At 39.2% G+C, this 14,297-nt stretch overlaps 2 protein-coding genes across 3 annotated transcripts; one reads left to right on the top strand and one right to left on the bottom strand.

Annotated features, from left to right (window-relative positions):
* Positions 1–3,264: 3,264 nt before the first annotated feature.
* Positions 3,265–7,528, top strand: cpsf4 (cleavage and polyadenylation specific factor 4). Of its 2 annotated transcripts, none has more exons than XM_027148427.2 (8): positions 3,265–3,687; positions 4,486–4,536; positions 4,614–4,766; positions 4,867–4,962; positions 6,131–6,224; positions 6,316–6,388; positions 6,509–6,685; positions 6,821–7,528. In XM_027148427.2, exons 1-8 carry the CDS (start codon positions 3,585–3,587, stop codon positions 6,887–6,889), a joined length of 816 nt encoding a protein of 271 aa, XP_027004228.1. In that variant the 5' UTR covers positions 3,265–3,584; the 3' UTR covers positions 6,890–7,528. The 2 variants fall into 2 exon arrangements, with proteins under 2 accessions (XP_027004228.1, XP_027004229.1); XM_027148428.2 differs by having other exon boundaries at positions 6,512–6,685.
* On the bottom strand, positions 7,521–10,247 carry atp5mf (ATP synthase membrane subunit f). Its single transcript, XM_027148432.2, has 4 exons — positions 10,108–10,247; positions 8,116–8,223; positions 7,874–7,990; positions 7,521–7,667 (listed from the first exon to the last, which is right to left on the bottom strand). The coding sequence occupies exons 1-4, from the start codon at positions 10,211–10,213 to the stop codon at positions 7,639–7,641; spliced, it is 360 nt and encodes a 119-aa protein (XP_027004233.1). The 5' UTR covers positions 10,214–10,247; the 3' UTR covers positions 7,521–7,638.
* Between the last annotated feature and the right edge of the window lie 4,050 nt (positions 10,248–14,297).

Here is a 14,297-nt window from a genome sequence, read left to right on the forward strand (position 1 = left end):
ATTTCTCACAAATTTTCCACACTGATGTTTCTCTCTTCTTTTAACACATTCATATATCTCCTCTTTGGCCTTCCTCTTGAACTCTTACCTGGCAGACACATCTCCATTATCCATGTTTCCTTATCTTCTTTTCTCCTTTCAGATGACACACCTAGCACCCTCCTATCTGTCTCCCTGATCACTTCTGCTGTAGTTTCCCAGTCATCTGAAAGCTCTTTCTGACCACCTCTCTCTCAGATTACCTCGTCTACATATAATGTAGTCTAATTACGTACTCCAACCTCCACTCTTACAGTATATGCTCTAAACTGGTTCTGAAGCAGGTGAAAACCTGGCCAGAAGGAGCCACCTCTGCTTTTCAGGACTGCTTGAAGTGCACTGACTGGAACATCTTCAGGGAGGCTGTAACCAACAGCGATTCCATCAACTTGGAGGAGTACATGGCATCAGTAACCAGTTATAACGGCAAATGTATTAATGACGTTACCGTCTCCAAGACCATCATCACATGCTCCAACCAGAAGCTGTGGATGACTGCTAAATTGCATGCACTGCCGAAGACTAGAGACCTAGCCTTCAGAACAGGGGACAGGGCGACGCTAAGAACAGCAAGGGCCGAAGTGGCAGGGCATACAGGCACATGTGGCAGGGCATACTGTACAGGCGATCACAAACTACAAGACAGCTTCACCTGCCTGTGACAGTGATGCCTCCCTCCCAGATGGCTAGGTTTGGTGTTAAGGAAAGGAACCTAAAAGGACAGATGGTGGTGGACTTTGTTAAGTGGATGGAAATGGCTGTAGTTAACACTTATTTCCAGAAGAAAGAGGAACATAGAGTTACTTATCAAGTCAAGTGAAGAAGCTTTTATTGTCATTTCAACCATATATAGCTGTTGCAGTACAGAGTGAAATGAGACAATGTTTCTCCAGGATCATGGTGCTACATAGAACAAAGACAGAGCTAAGGACTTAGTAAGTAGTCCTAGATACATAAAGTGCATCAGTGCAACTCGGTGCAGGACAAGACAAATAAGAAATACATGAGGTATTACATGTAATGTACTGTACAAACTGAATGACCTCTATGATTCATTTGAGGTGCAGAACAATGTAGAGTTAACAGCATCTCCAGCCACAATACACTAAGTACTGAAGCCCCTCAGAGCTGTGTGCTTAGCCCACTGCTGACTTTCACCTTGCTAATTCACAATGCAATGCACAGATCGAACCATATGTGACACGACCCTGGTGGGTCTCATCAGCAAGAACAAGAGGAGGTGCAACAGCTAACTGCCTGGTGTAGAGCCAACAACCTGTCTCAAAATGTTGATAAAACCAAAGATGTTGACTTCAGGAGAGCACAGAGTGACCACTTTCAGCTGAACATTGACAGATTATCTGTAGAGATCCTCAAGAGCACCAAATGTCTTGTTGTTCATCTAGTGGAGAACTTCACCTGGTCACTCAAAACCAGCTACCTCACCATGAAAGCCCAGTCTACTTCTTACGAAGGCTGAGAAAAGCTCATCCCCCCATCCTGACTATGTTCTACAGAGGGACCATTGAGAGCATTCTGAGCAGCTGCATCACTGTCTGGTTTGAGAACTGCACCGTCCTGGATCGCAAGTCCCTGCAGCGGATAGTGAGGACAGCTGAGAAGATCAATGGAGGCCAGCAGCATTGTGGATGACCCCACACACCCCTCACGCACACTCTTACCCTCCTGTAGTCTGGAAACAGGTAGAAAAGCATTCGGGCTCTCACAACCAGACTGTGTAACAGTTTCTTTCCCAAGCCATCAAACTCCTCAATAACTGAACTGTACCGAACACAATACACACACGTGCACACACGTACACAATCAACTGTATGGACTGCAATGAACCACACCAAATACACACTCTTCCAATTTACATCCATGTCTACAGCACCAGCATATCAAACAGTTACATGCTGTTTTGCACACAGTTTTTGCTCTTTGCACATGCTGTCTCACATTTCAGTCAATTGCTGTTTTGTACAGTACATTACATGTAATACCTCATGTATTTCTTATTTGTCTTGTCCTGCACCGAGTTGCACTGATGCACTTTATGTATCTAGGACTACTTACTAAGTCCTTAGCTCTGTCTTTGTTCTATGTAGCACCATGATCCTGGAGAAACATTGTCTCATTTCACTCTGTACTGCAACAGCTATATATGGTTGAAATGACAATAAAAGCTTCTTCACTTGACTTGATAAGTAACTCTATGTTCCTCTTTCTTCTGGAAATAAGTGTTAACTACAGCCATTTCCATCCACTTAACAAAGTCCACCACCATCTGTCCTTTTAGGTTCCTTTCCTTAACACCAAACCTAGCCATCAACTCCTCATCACCTCTGCTCCCAACATGCCTGTTGAAGTGTTTTCCAATCGCTACTCTCTCCCATCTGGGAATACTCTCCATCACCTCATCTAACTCACACCAGAATCTCTCCTTCTTTTCCCAATCTCAGACCTATACTCCTGCGTTTCCTTATCTCTCCCTCCTCTCCTTCCTCGAGCATCAGTAGTCCAATGTCCGCCAGCACAGAAGTCACTGGCTTGCAACCCCTGTGGTAGAATATTTTTCCACACTGATGTTTACTGTTGGAATTGAGTTAGATTTTATACTGTAAAATAAAAATTTAATGAGTAAACAAACTTTCATCTTTTCCAAATGTCTTTATTTTGAGTGTTCACAGTAAAAAAATATATAATATAATATAATATACTGTAATATTATATATATATATATATATATATATCCTCTGAAATATATTTATCCACAGTTATCTATTAAAATATTATATTATATATTATGTATATTTAATAAGACTAAACCTCTAACAATATATGTTTTGGACAATATTTCAATTGTCCAATAAGATTTCTCATACAATATTATAAGACTCAGCTCAGTAATCGAGATATTTATTGTTTTTAAAAAAATAAAAATTACATCTCTATGGAAAAAAATAAGGTTGATGAAAATCTATTTTTGAACAAAAACTTCAAATCAGCTTTTGGCGCACTTGAGGAAAGACATTTTAATCGATTGCAGACCGTTTGCTCGTTTTAAAAAAAGATCATTTATAATACATTTAAGTAAAACTATAACTGAAGTGATAAAAAAAAATCGGAGCGGATATAAAGAAGGACAACAAACGATGTAGGAAATGATCCTGTGTTTGTATTTGTATTTGTCCCGCGATCACTCGTTAACTCTGAGTGTGATTCTACATCCTTATAGAGGTCAGAGGCCATGCGACTGAACCGTCTCGGAAGTGCTAAATGCTGCTGATGTTTTTATTAACGTGGTCCGATCTGAAAATTTGGATTTAAAATCGTCGTGTCTAAAAAGCTTCTGTGGTTCCTCCACGCGTTTATTGTTAGCTTCTGGTCGTTTCTATCGAGCTGTATTCCTCACAATTAGCTGTTTATCGACTGATGCTAACTAGCCTAGCTTAGCATTAGGTAGAGTTGGGCAAAGTTTTTGGTTTCCGAGAGTTAAATAAGTTCACTGAGTGATTCAGGGGGCAGAAAACACGGATCTGAAAATGCAGGAAATGATCGCCAACGTTGATCATTTAAAGTTTGATCTGGAGATCGCTGTGGAGCAGCAGTTAGGGGCTCAACCGCTGCCTTTCCCAGGAATGGACAGTAAGTAGAATATTAAAGGTGCAAAATAAACAATAACAACAACAAAAAACACTTTTTCGTTAATGTACACATCCACATTATTCTAGAGATGCACTGTAGTGAGATCAGACACTGATGGTGTAAGAGTGAGGAGGTCTGGGGTTCAGTCAGTGCTCAGTGGGGTTGAGTCAGAGTCAGAGTCAGTGCAGGACACTCGAGTGCTTTACTCCAACCTTCTCAATCCATCTCTTCATGGAGATAACAAAACTCTGAACTTCTGTGAACATTAGTGAGATCAGACACTGATGGTGTAAGAGTGAGGAGGTCTGGGGTTCAGTCAGTATTCATTGGGGTTGAGTCAGAGTCGCGCTTCAGTGCAGGACACTCGAGATCGTCACTCCAACTTTCTCCATGTCTTTATGGAGAGAACAAAACTCTGGACCTCATAGAGCATTAGTGAGATCAGACACTGATGGTGTAAGAGTGAGGAGGTCTGGGGTTCAGTCAGTGTTCATTGGGGTTGAGTCAGAGTCAGGGCTCAGTGCAGGACACTCGAGATCTTCTACTCCAACCTTCTCACACTATGTCTTCATGGAGCTCTGTGCTTTGTGTACAGGTTCATTGTCATGATAAAACAGTGTTTGGGCATCTTTAGAGGAAATAACTACATATGTGTGTGTGATTTTCAGGTGTCCACAAACATCTGGCCCTGTATTGTATATTTGAGAGTAGATAATAAAGCACATTGGTGAATGTAGGATTTTTTTTTTGGCTGCTCTTCTTGCTCACCTGCTGTAATCTTTAATGTTCTCTTTTCAGAGTCAGGTGCAGCCGTATGCGAGTTTTTCATGAAATCTGCTTGTCTAAAAGGTATTTTCAAACTCTTTTACTATACTGTACTGTATATTATAGTATTATACCGAACTGATCCATTTCTCTTCTGGAAGGTGGAATGTGTCCTTTTCGGCACATCAGTGGAGAAAAAACGGTGGTTTGTAAACACTGGCTTCGAGGATTGTGCAAGAAAGGAGATCAGTGTGAATTTCTGCACGAGTATGACATGACGAAGATGCCAGAATGCTATTTCTACTCCAAGTTTGGTTTGTGTTTTTCTCTTGTGTTTATGCATCCATGTGTGATATAAGATTGTTTACTTTTTACTTATTTAGTTGCTTACCTGATGTGCTTGTGTACTTGCAGGGGAATGCAGTAATAAAGAATGTCCTTTCCTACACATTGATCCGGAATCTAAGATTAAAGATTGTCCGTGGTACGACCGAGGGTTCTGCAAACACGGTAAGGATTTTTCAGATTAAAAGGGAAATTTTATTTATTTATGGTTGTCAGAAATTTTGATAATGTTTCAAGTTAGGGATTTAAAATCTTAAACTACTATTACAGCATTAAATGGCATCTGTTACCTAGCAACCACTGATGCATGAAACTGAAGAAGACCGGTTTAAGGTGTGGTTCATCTGAATCAGCTCCACCTCTGAAAGATAGAAGGCTTTCACACGAGCAGTTTAGTCCGAGTTAGAGCACGGATTAAACATTAATAACGTGGACACACTGGAAATGTGCCATGTTTCCTGTGAACACAAACAAAACTCGTACTCAGCTCCAAAGTTGTTCAGGAAGTAAAGTAAGCTGCGTGTGTGTTTTAGCCGACAACGACGTGATTAGTTTCAGGAAACTCGAGAAGCACAGAAGAGGTGAAGAACCTTATTGCGTGTAATAGCAGCAAAATTATAACCTACAACCCTCTCCACATGCGCTTGTGATGACATAAGATGAACGCAAGTGCATCAGGGCTCGACAGAACTGAGCCAGTCTGAAAGCAGACCGACGCTGCAGAGGACGTCTAGAACAATCACACTTGAGTTCGGACCTCAGCAAAGGCTCATAGTGTTAAATCCAGCTTGTTTTTTTTTTTTACAAAAGATATGAAAACCATTAATGATTAAAATACTGCATTGAGCACATCAATCAATAAAAAAAACACAGAAGAGCAAAAAGCATGAATCGTTAAGTAGTTCTGAAAAAAAAGGTGAGTTTTGAGTAAAGATTTCAACTTTAGACAAATGAGTGTAATCTGGGTGTTTGAGAAGAGAGATGATAAGAGGGAGAGGAGAATGCTCTGGGACTCCAGGTCCTGTGCTTAGTTCTTAATGGTGAAGACAGGAATTTGGAGGAATATCAGAGGAACAGATTCTAAGTTTACGAATAGCGTTGTGAGCGACTAACGAATAGCTTTGTGAGTTCTGGATGTACTGGAGTTTATTGAGGATCTTGCGAGACTGTTATTTCTGTAGACTGTAGTGGGTGTGATTAAAAGTTTCTGCAGCAGAGAAAGAAAGAGACAGTGTTACAAGCTATGCTTTTTTTTTTTTTTTAGGATTGAATAAAAAAGTTAATACTATTATAAATAAATGTGTGTAATCCTCCTGTTTGTTCTTTGATCAAGGCCCGGATTGCCGGCACAGACACACGAGGAGGGTCATCTGTGTTAATTATCTCGTCGGATTCTGTCCTGAGGGCAAGTCGTGCAAGTTCATGCAGTAAGTTCGGTCCATTCCTATCCAACATCTGTTTAGTTTGATAACGCTTCTTGTTTTGAGCTTCATCACAGAAATATGACTGTGTTTCTAGCCCACGCTTCGAGCTGCCTATGGGGACAAACGAACAGCCTCCTCTTCCTCAGCAAGTCCAGACCCAGCAAAAGGTTTAAAAAGCTTTCATTTAAATATGAACCCTGATGTCAATAGTATAAAGTCGCTGTTCTGGCAAACACTAATTTCTGTAACTCTTCTGTAAACCTTTTTTCTTTTTAACCCCTCGACAGCAGAATGCACAGAACTTAAACAGATCATCGTTGTCACTGATTCAGTTAACCAGCAACAACTCTAATGCCAATAGCAACCATCAGAAACCTTTACACATTCTCGGAGTGTCACAGCCTCAGAACAACACGGGTGGCTCCCGAGGCCCTCGTCCGCTGGACCAGGTCACGTGTTACAAGGTCAGTTGACACGTCTATCCTGTGTGTAGATGAGTGTTCATGTAGTTTTAGATGTGTAACTATGATTGGAGATTTTAATACTACAGACCTTTTTCAAAGCGCTTAGTCTTTATTTATTCATTTATTTTTTTGCAGTGTGGAGAAAAGGGACATTACGCAAACAAATGCACAAAAGGACACCTGGCTTTCCTAAGCGGACAGTGACGTTCTACTTCACAACGTTTCCGCTAATAAACTGCTGGAAATTCAGCTCAAAGACAAACAAGGTTCGGTCTGTTAAGAGTCTCAGCGGTCACTCTGGTGGACTTTCTCTGCCGCGTTCACGTCACGGATGTCGAACAAATTCAGTTCTCTGCCATGATCAACTTTTGTGCGAAGAACGGAAGAAAAAAGAAATCAGCAGTTTTTTTTAAGCTCATAGTTCTAGACCGCTGGGAATCTATTGTCCAACGGGGAATAAAATTTGGGAATGTTTGCAGGTTTCAAGTAGAAAAGGAAAAAAAGAAGAAAAAACAAAAACCCTGAGGATAAACTGTTCAATTTCACCGTTACCTTCAGTGCTGAGTTCTCAGGATTTAAATCACCAAACTAGAACCATCGCTTAATTTCAGTTGGTTGAAAATCCAGTCTGATTGATTCAAACCTTTGTATTTCCGGTGCAGAGTAAAAGTTTGATTTGTTAAAACATGCGTTTTATAATCTGTGAATCTCATCCATAAAATGTTTTGTTGAGCAGTAACAAAGTAAGTCTGAAATGAAAATTAAAAGCAACTGATTTTGTTCCTGAAAATAAAACAGAGGAGCATATTCATAATAAAAACCAAACACAACAGTGTTACTTAATTTTAGTTTATTTCTTGGGCACAAATAAATTTATACACATCATCCATGAAAGAAAGGTGTGGATCACACTCAGCTCCAGAGACTCGGTGGTCTGTGAGGTCCAGGCTGCTTCAGTGGTGCTTTCTCCAGCGGTCATGCTCTGTTACGAAGAAGAGGAGAAATGTGTTCATGAAATTATCAGTGCTGAGTGTAACATTTGACATCTAAATGAGCTCCATATAACAGTCATTACAGCCTGGGTGTGTTAGAAAAAGTGTAATAAATAACACTGTGCAACTGTGACCCTCTAGGAGACACGTGATGCAAAAACATGAAGAGAAAAAATGTTTTTATAATAATACTTACTAATATGATCATATTCCCAAATGTAGCTCAGTACAACATAACCAGCCAGGATCATGGCTACGCCACCAAATCCTCCCTTCTTCACATTTATGTACTTGTTGTAATACCTTTCATAGCCTGTGAAAGACAGAAAGCCAGAGAGAGATATGAACACACACAAAAAAAAGGCTAAAACACTTAATATGTGGGCACAAAACTCAACAGGTGGTGACTGTTTAATCATTTGCCACAAACCGTCTCACCTTTGCGAACAGACCCGAGCAGGCCGTTGGGGGTGAAGTCGCGTGTACCGAGCCAGGATGGGAGCTGACCGAGCTTCACATCCATGAGCCTCTTCTCAACCAAGGGCACTAGAGACACAGTGTATACAGTAGATTATAGCTTTGTTTAAAACCTTATGTCAGTAACATGAAATTCAAAATTCAACTCATTAGAACATCACTTAAAAAAAACATGGACATTATTTCCCATCAGCAGCTGATCAACAGCATTTAGCAACATCCAGTCAGTTTAAATAAAATCTAAGATTATACTATAAAAATAAGATTATACTTTTACACCTGATTTCTGTAACAGACTCTACAATAACATTATCCATGTTGGATTATACACTGAAGGTCCTTTAACCACAGTCCTGTGATTAAAAATAATTCTGCTTACATTATCAATCAGAGTAAACTGGCTGGTGCAGAAAATGTATATTTTATGTCTGGCTTTAATCAGGTGGTCAGGCATTTACACCCCAGCACAATGAAGCTACCAGTGTTGGGCCCTTGGGCAATGCCTCTAACCCTCTCTGTGTTCCAGGGGCACTGGATCACGTCTGACTCTGTATCTCTGTGCTCTGACCACACACTTGGATACATAAAGGAAAGCATTTCACTGTGCTATAATAAATAAAGGCTGCTGCTGTAGCATCCTCCTGTTGGTGGCTCTAAAAGAGCATCACATCAGCACGGAGATTTATATTTCAAATCTCTCTCAGCTGAAAGCAATTCACAAAACAAAGCGTTATTTTAATACTTGTTATTTTCTCTGGGTGTGATCGCCTAGTGTTAAAATAAATAAATAAAATCAAAGTTTCACAGCCTGCTAACACCACATTCTTCACAGTCCAGCATTTCTATTAATTTTATATGAAACGTTAACATTTAAAAAATTGTTAATGAAGAGCAGACGCTGCATGCTTCTTTTAACAGTAAAAAAAACAACAATTAATTAGGATATTATATATAATTTTTTAAAATGCCATAACCTTATACCCTTCTACTTATTGCTCTTTAACAAGTGTCTGCAATTTTTTCCCCAATGCCATAGAATTAGAACCATTTACTTTTCAACAAAGTCCACACATCTCTGCACTGCTATAGCCTTATTACATGCTATATATTACATGCTGTACATATACTACATATTTATCAGCACTTGTCTACTTGCACAATTGCTACTCTTTGCACGTCTGGTAGATGATAGGTTCTACCTGTCTATCTATCTGTCTATCTATCTATCTATCTATCTATCTATCTATCTATCTATCTATCTGTCTGCCTGCCTATCTATCTATCTATCTATCTATCTATCTATCTATCTATCTATCTATCGAATTATCCATCTGTCTGTCTATGTATCTATACATGTCTGTATATCTATCTATCTATATTTATACATGTCTGTCTATCCGTCTATCTATCTATATTAAAATAAACTCAATATACTTGAGTTTTCTTGTCCTGTGCGCTACATTATATGTTTGTATCTGATGTTACTCGCATTAGGGTTTGATTATAGTCTATAGTCAACGAGCTGGGATTAGTTTATAAACACTAACCTTCACGAAGACTATCTAAGCTAAATGCTAACGCTAATGCTAACCGTACTCTCGCTATTAGCCCCAGCTCGCACTCACTAACAGTCGTATATCCACTTTTGACACGATCACGTGTTAATTGTACAGTCAAGCACATTTTAAAAGTAAAATAATTAATATAACAAGTCAATATAACAAGACGACTCAATTTACCCCAAACAAATGACAAGTGTGTGTCAGAAAGACCTTGACTCGAGCTACTAGCTTCCTCTGGCCTTTTTATACCGATTCCCTTATAAATAATAAAACGTGTCTGCTTTAATCATCTTCTCTGACATAATACACGACTTGCGTATAACGAAAAACCCGTTCAACGCGTCATTAGGTGTTATTATGATGATTATAAACGGTTTCCAACACCGGTTACCTGGTCTGTCCGCCATCTTGCTATAAGCCTGGAAGATGCCGCGTTGTATGTTGGGAATAAAATGGAGAGGAAAGGCAGTGGGCGGGGCGTCTAATCTCACAAACATGACGTCATGTCTTGCTTCTTCTTCTGTCTATTTAATGGTGTGTTTCACACAACACAATGGTTTGAATGACTCCAACTACTGTACTGAGAAGTAAAAATGACACATTCAATCATACTTCTCTTTTATATGCATATTATATTCACTTCCTTCTACTGTTATTACTATTTTTGGTTCATTTCTTTTTGTCTTTTTTTTTTAGGGGGACTTACATATTTCACCCATAATGCTGTTAAATGTCCTGCTGATATGAGTAGGAATTCATTACTATTTAAAAGAGTGAGAACTTAATCCTTCGTTTTGTTTATCGTCCTCACCTCCCGATCGGTACGTTCTGCTCGAAAAAAGGTTTCATGGCTTCAAATGAAACGTTTCATGCTAATCCTACAATCAGTGCCGTCTCATTGGTCTTGTCCTAAAGTGCTAACTGGACACTTTACAACTGTATTGTAGAATGACGTTTGCTCTATGACATTGAACATCACTGATTACTTCCAGTGCAAACTAGCAGGTGTATATTAACTCAAGTGTCCCTTGCGTAGAAAGTATATATAGACCAGCCATCAGATTAGCACCAGAACCTCTAAGTACATCACAATATTTCAATACAAATTTATTTAAGGTGTTTAGGTAGACCTTTCATCATTATCAGAGGTGGGACATCAAAGCTAATTCGCTGCACAAGTCATAACTGGATAAATATGACATCTACTTCAAGTTGGTGTATGGCTTTATGCTCTGCTTTATGGATACTCGTGTTAAATGAAAGTGTCACAGCATCTGGCACAAATCCCAGAAGACTTACTCCTGCCGTTTCTTATATTCTTCTAAAATAATGTGATGGCTGAGTCATTTGTCTGATCTTAGCTCAGCATTTCTTTTGTCTGTCTTTTTGTTTCCTGTGACCTCTACATGAGGCTGTACCCAAACAAACCTACTATCACATTTATATTAAGGGACATGGAGACAACACTGAAACCTTTCAATTCTAAGCATTGCTCCTAGCAGTACACATGGGGCAAGTCGTGGCCTAATGGCTAGAGAGTCTGACTCATAATCCTAAGGTTGTGGGTACGAGTCTCGGGCCACGACTGAGGTGCCCTTGAGCAAGGCACCGAACTCCCCGGGTGCCGCAGCATAAAAATGGCTGCCCACTGCTCCGGGTGTGTGTTCACGGTGTGTGTGTGTTCACTGCTGTATGTGTGCACTTTGGATGGGTCAAATGCAGAGAACGAATTCTGAGTATGGGTCACCATACTTAGCCGTATGTCATGTCACATGACCATTTAGCTGGGCTACTGCTGCTTTAAATGTAATGGATAATAGGTGAGGGGCAGGTCAAGGATTCATCTACCTTCCCTTCTGAAACTATTATAATGCCAATTAAATTTTTGCTGTAAATTGGAGACACTTGGGTCTGAGGTCAAAAGATGAATATGAGAAGAGAGTCTAGAATCGTAGTGTGTTTTGTGGTGTTTATATGTAAATGCGTAAAAAAACGTAGGACACCTTTTTTATCGGACTATTAAACGTGAGCAAAAGTAATGAAACACGACAGACAGGTGTTTCTTGTTTGTTTAAATAATCAATATTTGAACATATGAAAATCTACACTTGGTTTTACACTTACGGTTTCACCTTCAAAAATTGAAAAGGCCATTTCAAAGCTGAGAAAAAAGAGGGGAAAGTAATCAGAAATATTGCACAAACATACAAAAATTTGTATGAAAAAGAAAAAGAAAGAAACCACAGGTGTACTAAGCGACAAATACCAAACAGATAATCTTCTGATGGTTTTCTATCAAATCCAACTCCAAAACTGTCTCAGGTTTTATATTCTTCATATAGACAAGATTCACTATGTCTCTTTTTCTTTTTTTTTAACATTCCTGACTCAGGAGTATGTGTGTATTAACCTTTATGCCATAAACATATCCTGTAACCAATAGGTGCTTCCTTCTACTCTGCAGCATTAAGATGCATGCTCACTTCTAAATATAAAAAGTCATACTTATCTTTGTACTTGACCCATAACAGGATACAGCCTCTAATTTTTTAAACATCTATTATCTGTTATTACATTTTCAAGAGCTATGCCACGGTGTTTCAAAGAGGTCAGAGAATTTCGTGTTGACCTGAAACACTTCATTAAAATGCATGGGAGACAAAGAAGAGCCTGACTCACAGTGTGGATGCATTAAAACTGAGGTTAAGGGCTAAATGCTATCAATGATTATGCTCTGCAATTAAAATCCAAGGTAGAATTATATGAATCAGGGACAGAAAATAGAACCACTTTACTAAGAGCAAATCTACCTATAATATCTCAGTATTAGTGTAAATGTAACACAGGCTATTATTAGTCATTATATAAAGTGTGGTTTAATGATTAAAGGCTTCTCTACTGACATACTGTATAATTGAGATATATCCTAAATACCGTATATTCTCTCTCTCTCTCTCTCTCTCTCTCTCTCTCTCTCTCTCTCTCTCTCTCTCTCTCTCTCTCTCTCTCTCTAGCAGATTTCATTCCACAACTTGAGTGAAAAGTAGAATATCTAAAATACCATTTAACAGCTTCTTAGTATCAGTGTTAGGGTTTGAGTTAGGGTTCGAGTTATGGGTTAGTGTTCGAGTTATGGGTTAGTGTTAGGGTTTGGGTTAAGGGTTAAGGTATAGAGGTTAAGGTCAGGGTTAAAGTTATGGGTTAATTTAGGGGATATGGTTAGGAGTTAGTGTTAGGGTTATTGCTTAGGGGTTCAGGAATTAAGGGTTAGGGTCAGGCTTAAGTTCCCTTTTTTGCTTTTGTACTAAGCAGTACAACATCATACATGGAACCTAGAAATAGTGCAGAATGTTCTTTCTTTGTTTTAAATCTAACAACATACTAAAACTTTCTTTTATTTCCATGGTCAACAAGGTCTCAGAGTTTTGGACTGTACTCTGTATTTATAGCACTGACAGGTGAAGTGAATAACATTGATTATCTTGTTACAGTGGCACCTGTCAAGGGGTGGAATATATCAGGCAGCAAGTCAGCAGTCATGGCAGAACTGATGTGTTGCATGCAGGGAAAATGTTTAAGCGTAAGGATCTGAGTGACTTTGACCAGGGCACTTACTTACTTATGACTTTCAGGCACTACACAGCACTAGACATCTTCTCAATCTTCAGTCTTAAAACTACATACATCTTCTCCAGCACAAAAATGTATACTCATGACTCTGCTTTTCTCTTTTCAAGTTACACAACACAGCTTATTCTCTATTGTATATTAAATGGCAAGCCTAATTTAATGAGAATTAAAAAGGGAGAAGCAGCTGCATGGCTGAATTTATTGCTAAAGATAAGCACTCAGAGTGTCTCCAAGGAGATGCTCATCATTCCTAAAGCTAATAGCTCTTGACAATAAATCACAAATCTGCTTAGCAGAGGAGGAGACAGGCAATAATATTTTGGCATTAGGCATTCCGCATGGCATTCAGCACAGCCTCACTATGGATGTTTGTATTGTCTCGGTCGGGTCACAAAATATTAAAAAAAAACTTTAATTATAGTTATTGTTGCCGGAAATCCTGACAGCCGTTGGTTACAGCATTCAAAACACGTCTTATGCAGTGTGAATGAAACTAACACTGTGTCAGAGATGGCAGCAAAACATGTAATTAATGATTTAATAAGGGCAGTGCAGCCCTGCCTCATCACTCTGTAGAGGGTCTGCTATCTGTTTCCATCTGCCTTTAGCCTATGGGTGTTACATAAGGTACTGATAAGGTTTAGGAATTTTATATCATGTACATTTCACACAAAAACCATGTGAAAATGCATTTTTCATAGTTTTCATAGATCTCAGATGCTCAGTTACTGTCTGTGTAAATGTCCTCCATGTGTTTGCATGGGTTTGCTGGTTTCCTCCAAACTCTCAAATTGCTGCTAGTTATATTCCTGTCTCAGTGTTCCTGGGATAGGCTCTGAATCCACCACCATCTTGATCAAGATGAAACACTTCCTGAAAGTGAGTGAGTGGGATTGAACAAATCACATCTGGAACATGTGTTACATGTGAGAAGGTCACTCCATTTATTTA

Source organism: Tachysurus fulvidraco, chromosome 24 (genome assembly GCF_022655615.1).
Source record: "Tachysurus fulvidraco isolate hzauxx_2018 chromosome 24, HZAU_PFXX_2.0, whole genome shotgun sequence".
In the NCBI taxonomy this organism is placed as follows: domain Eukaryota; kingdom Metazoa; phylum Chordata; class Actinopteri; order Siluriformes; family Bagridae; genus Tachysurus; species Tachysurus fulvidraco.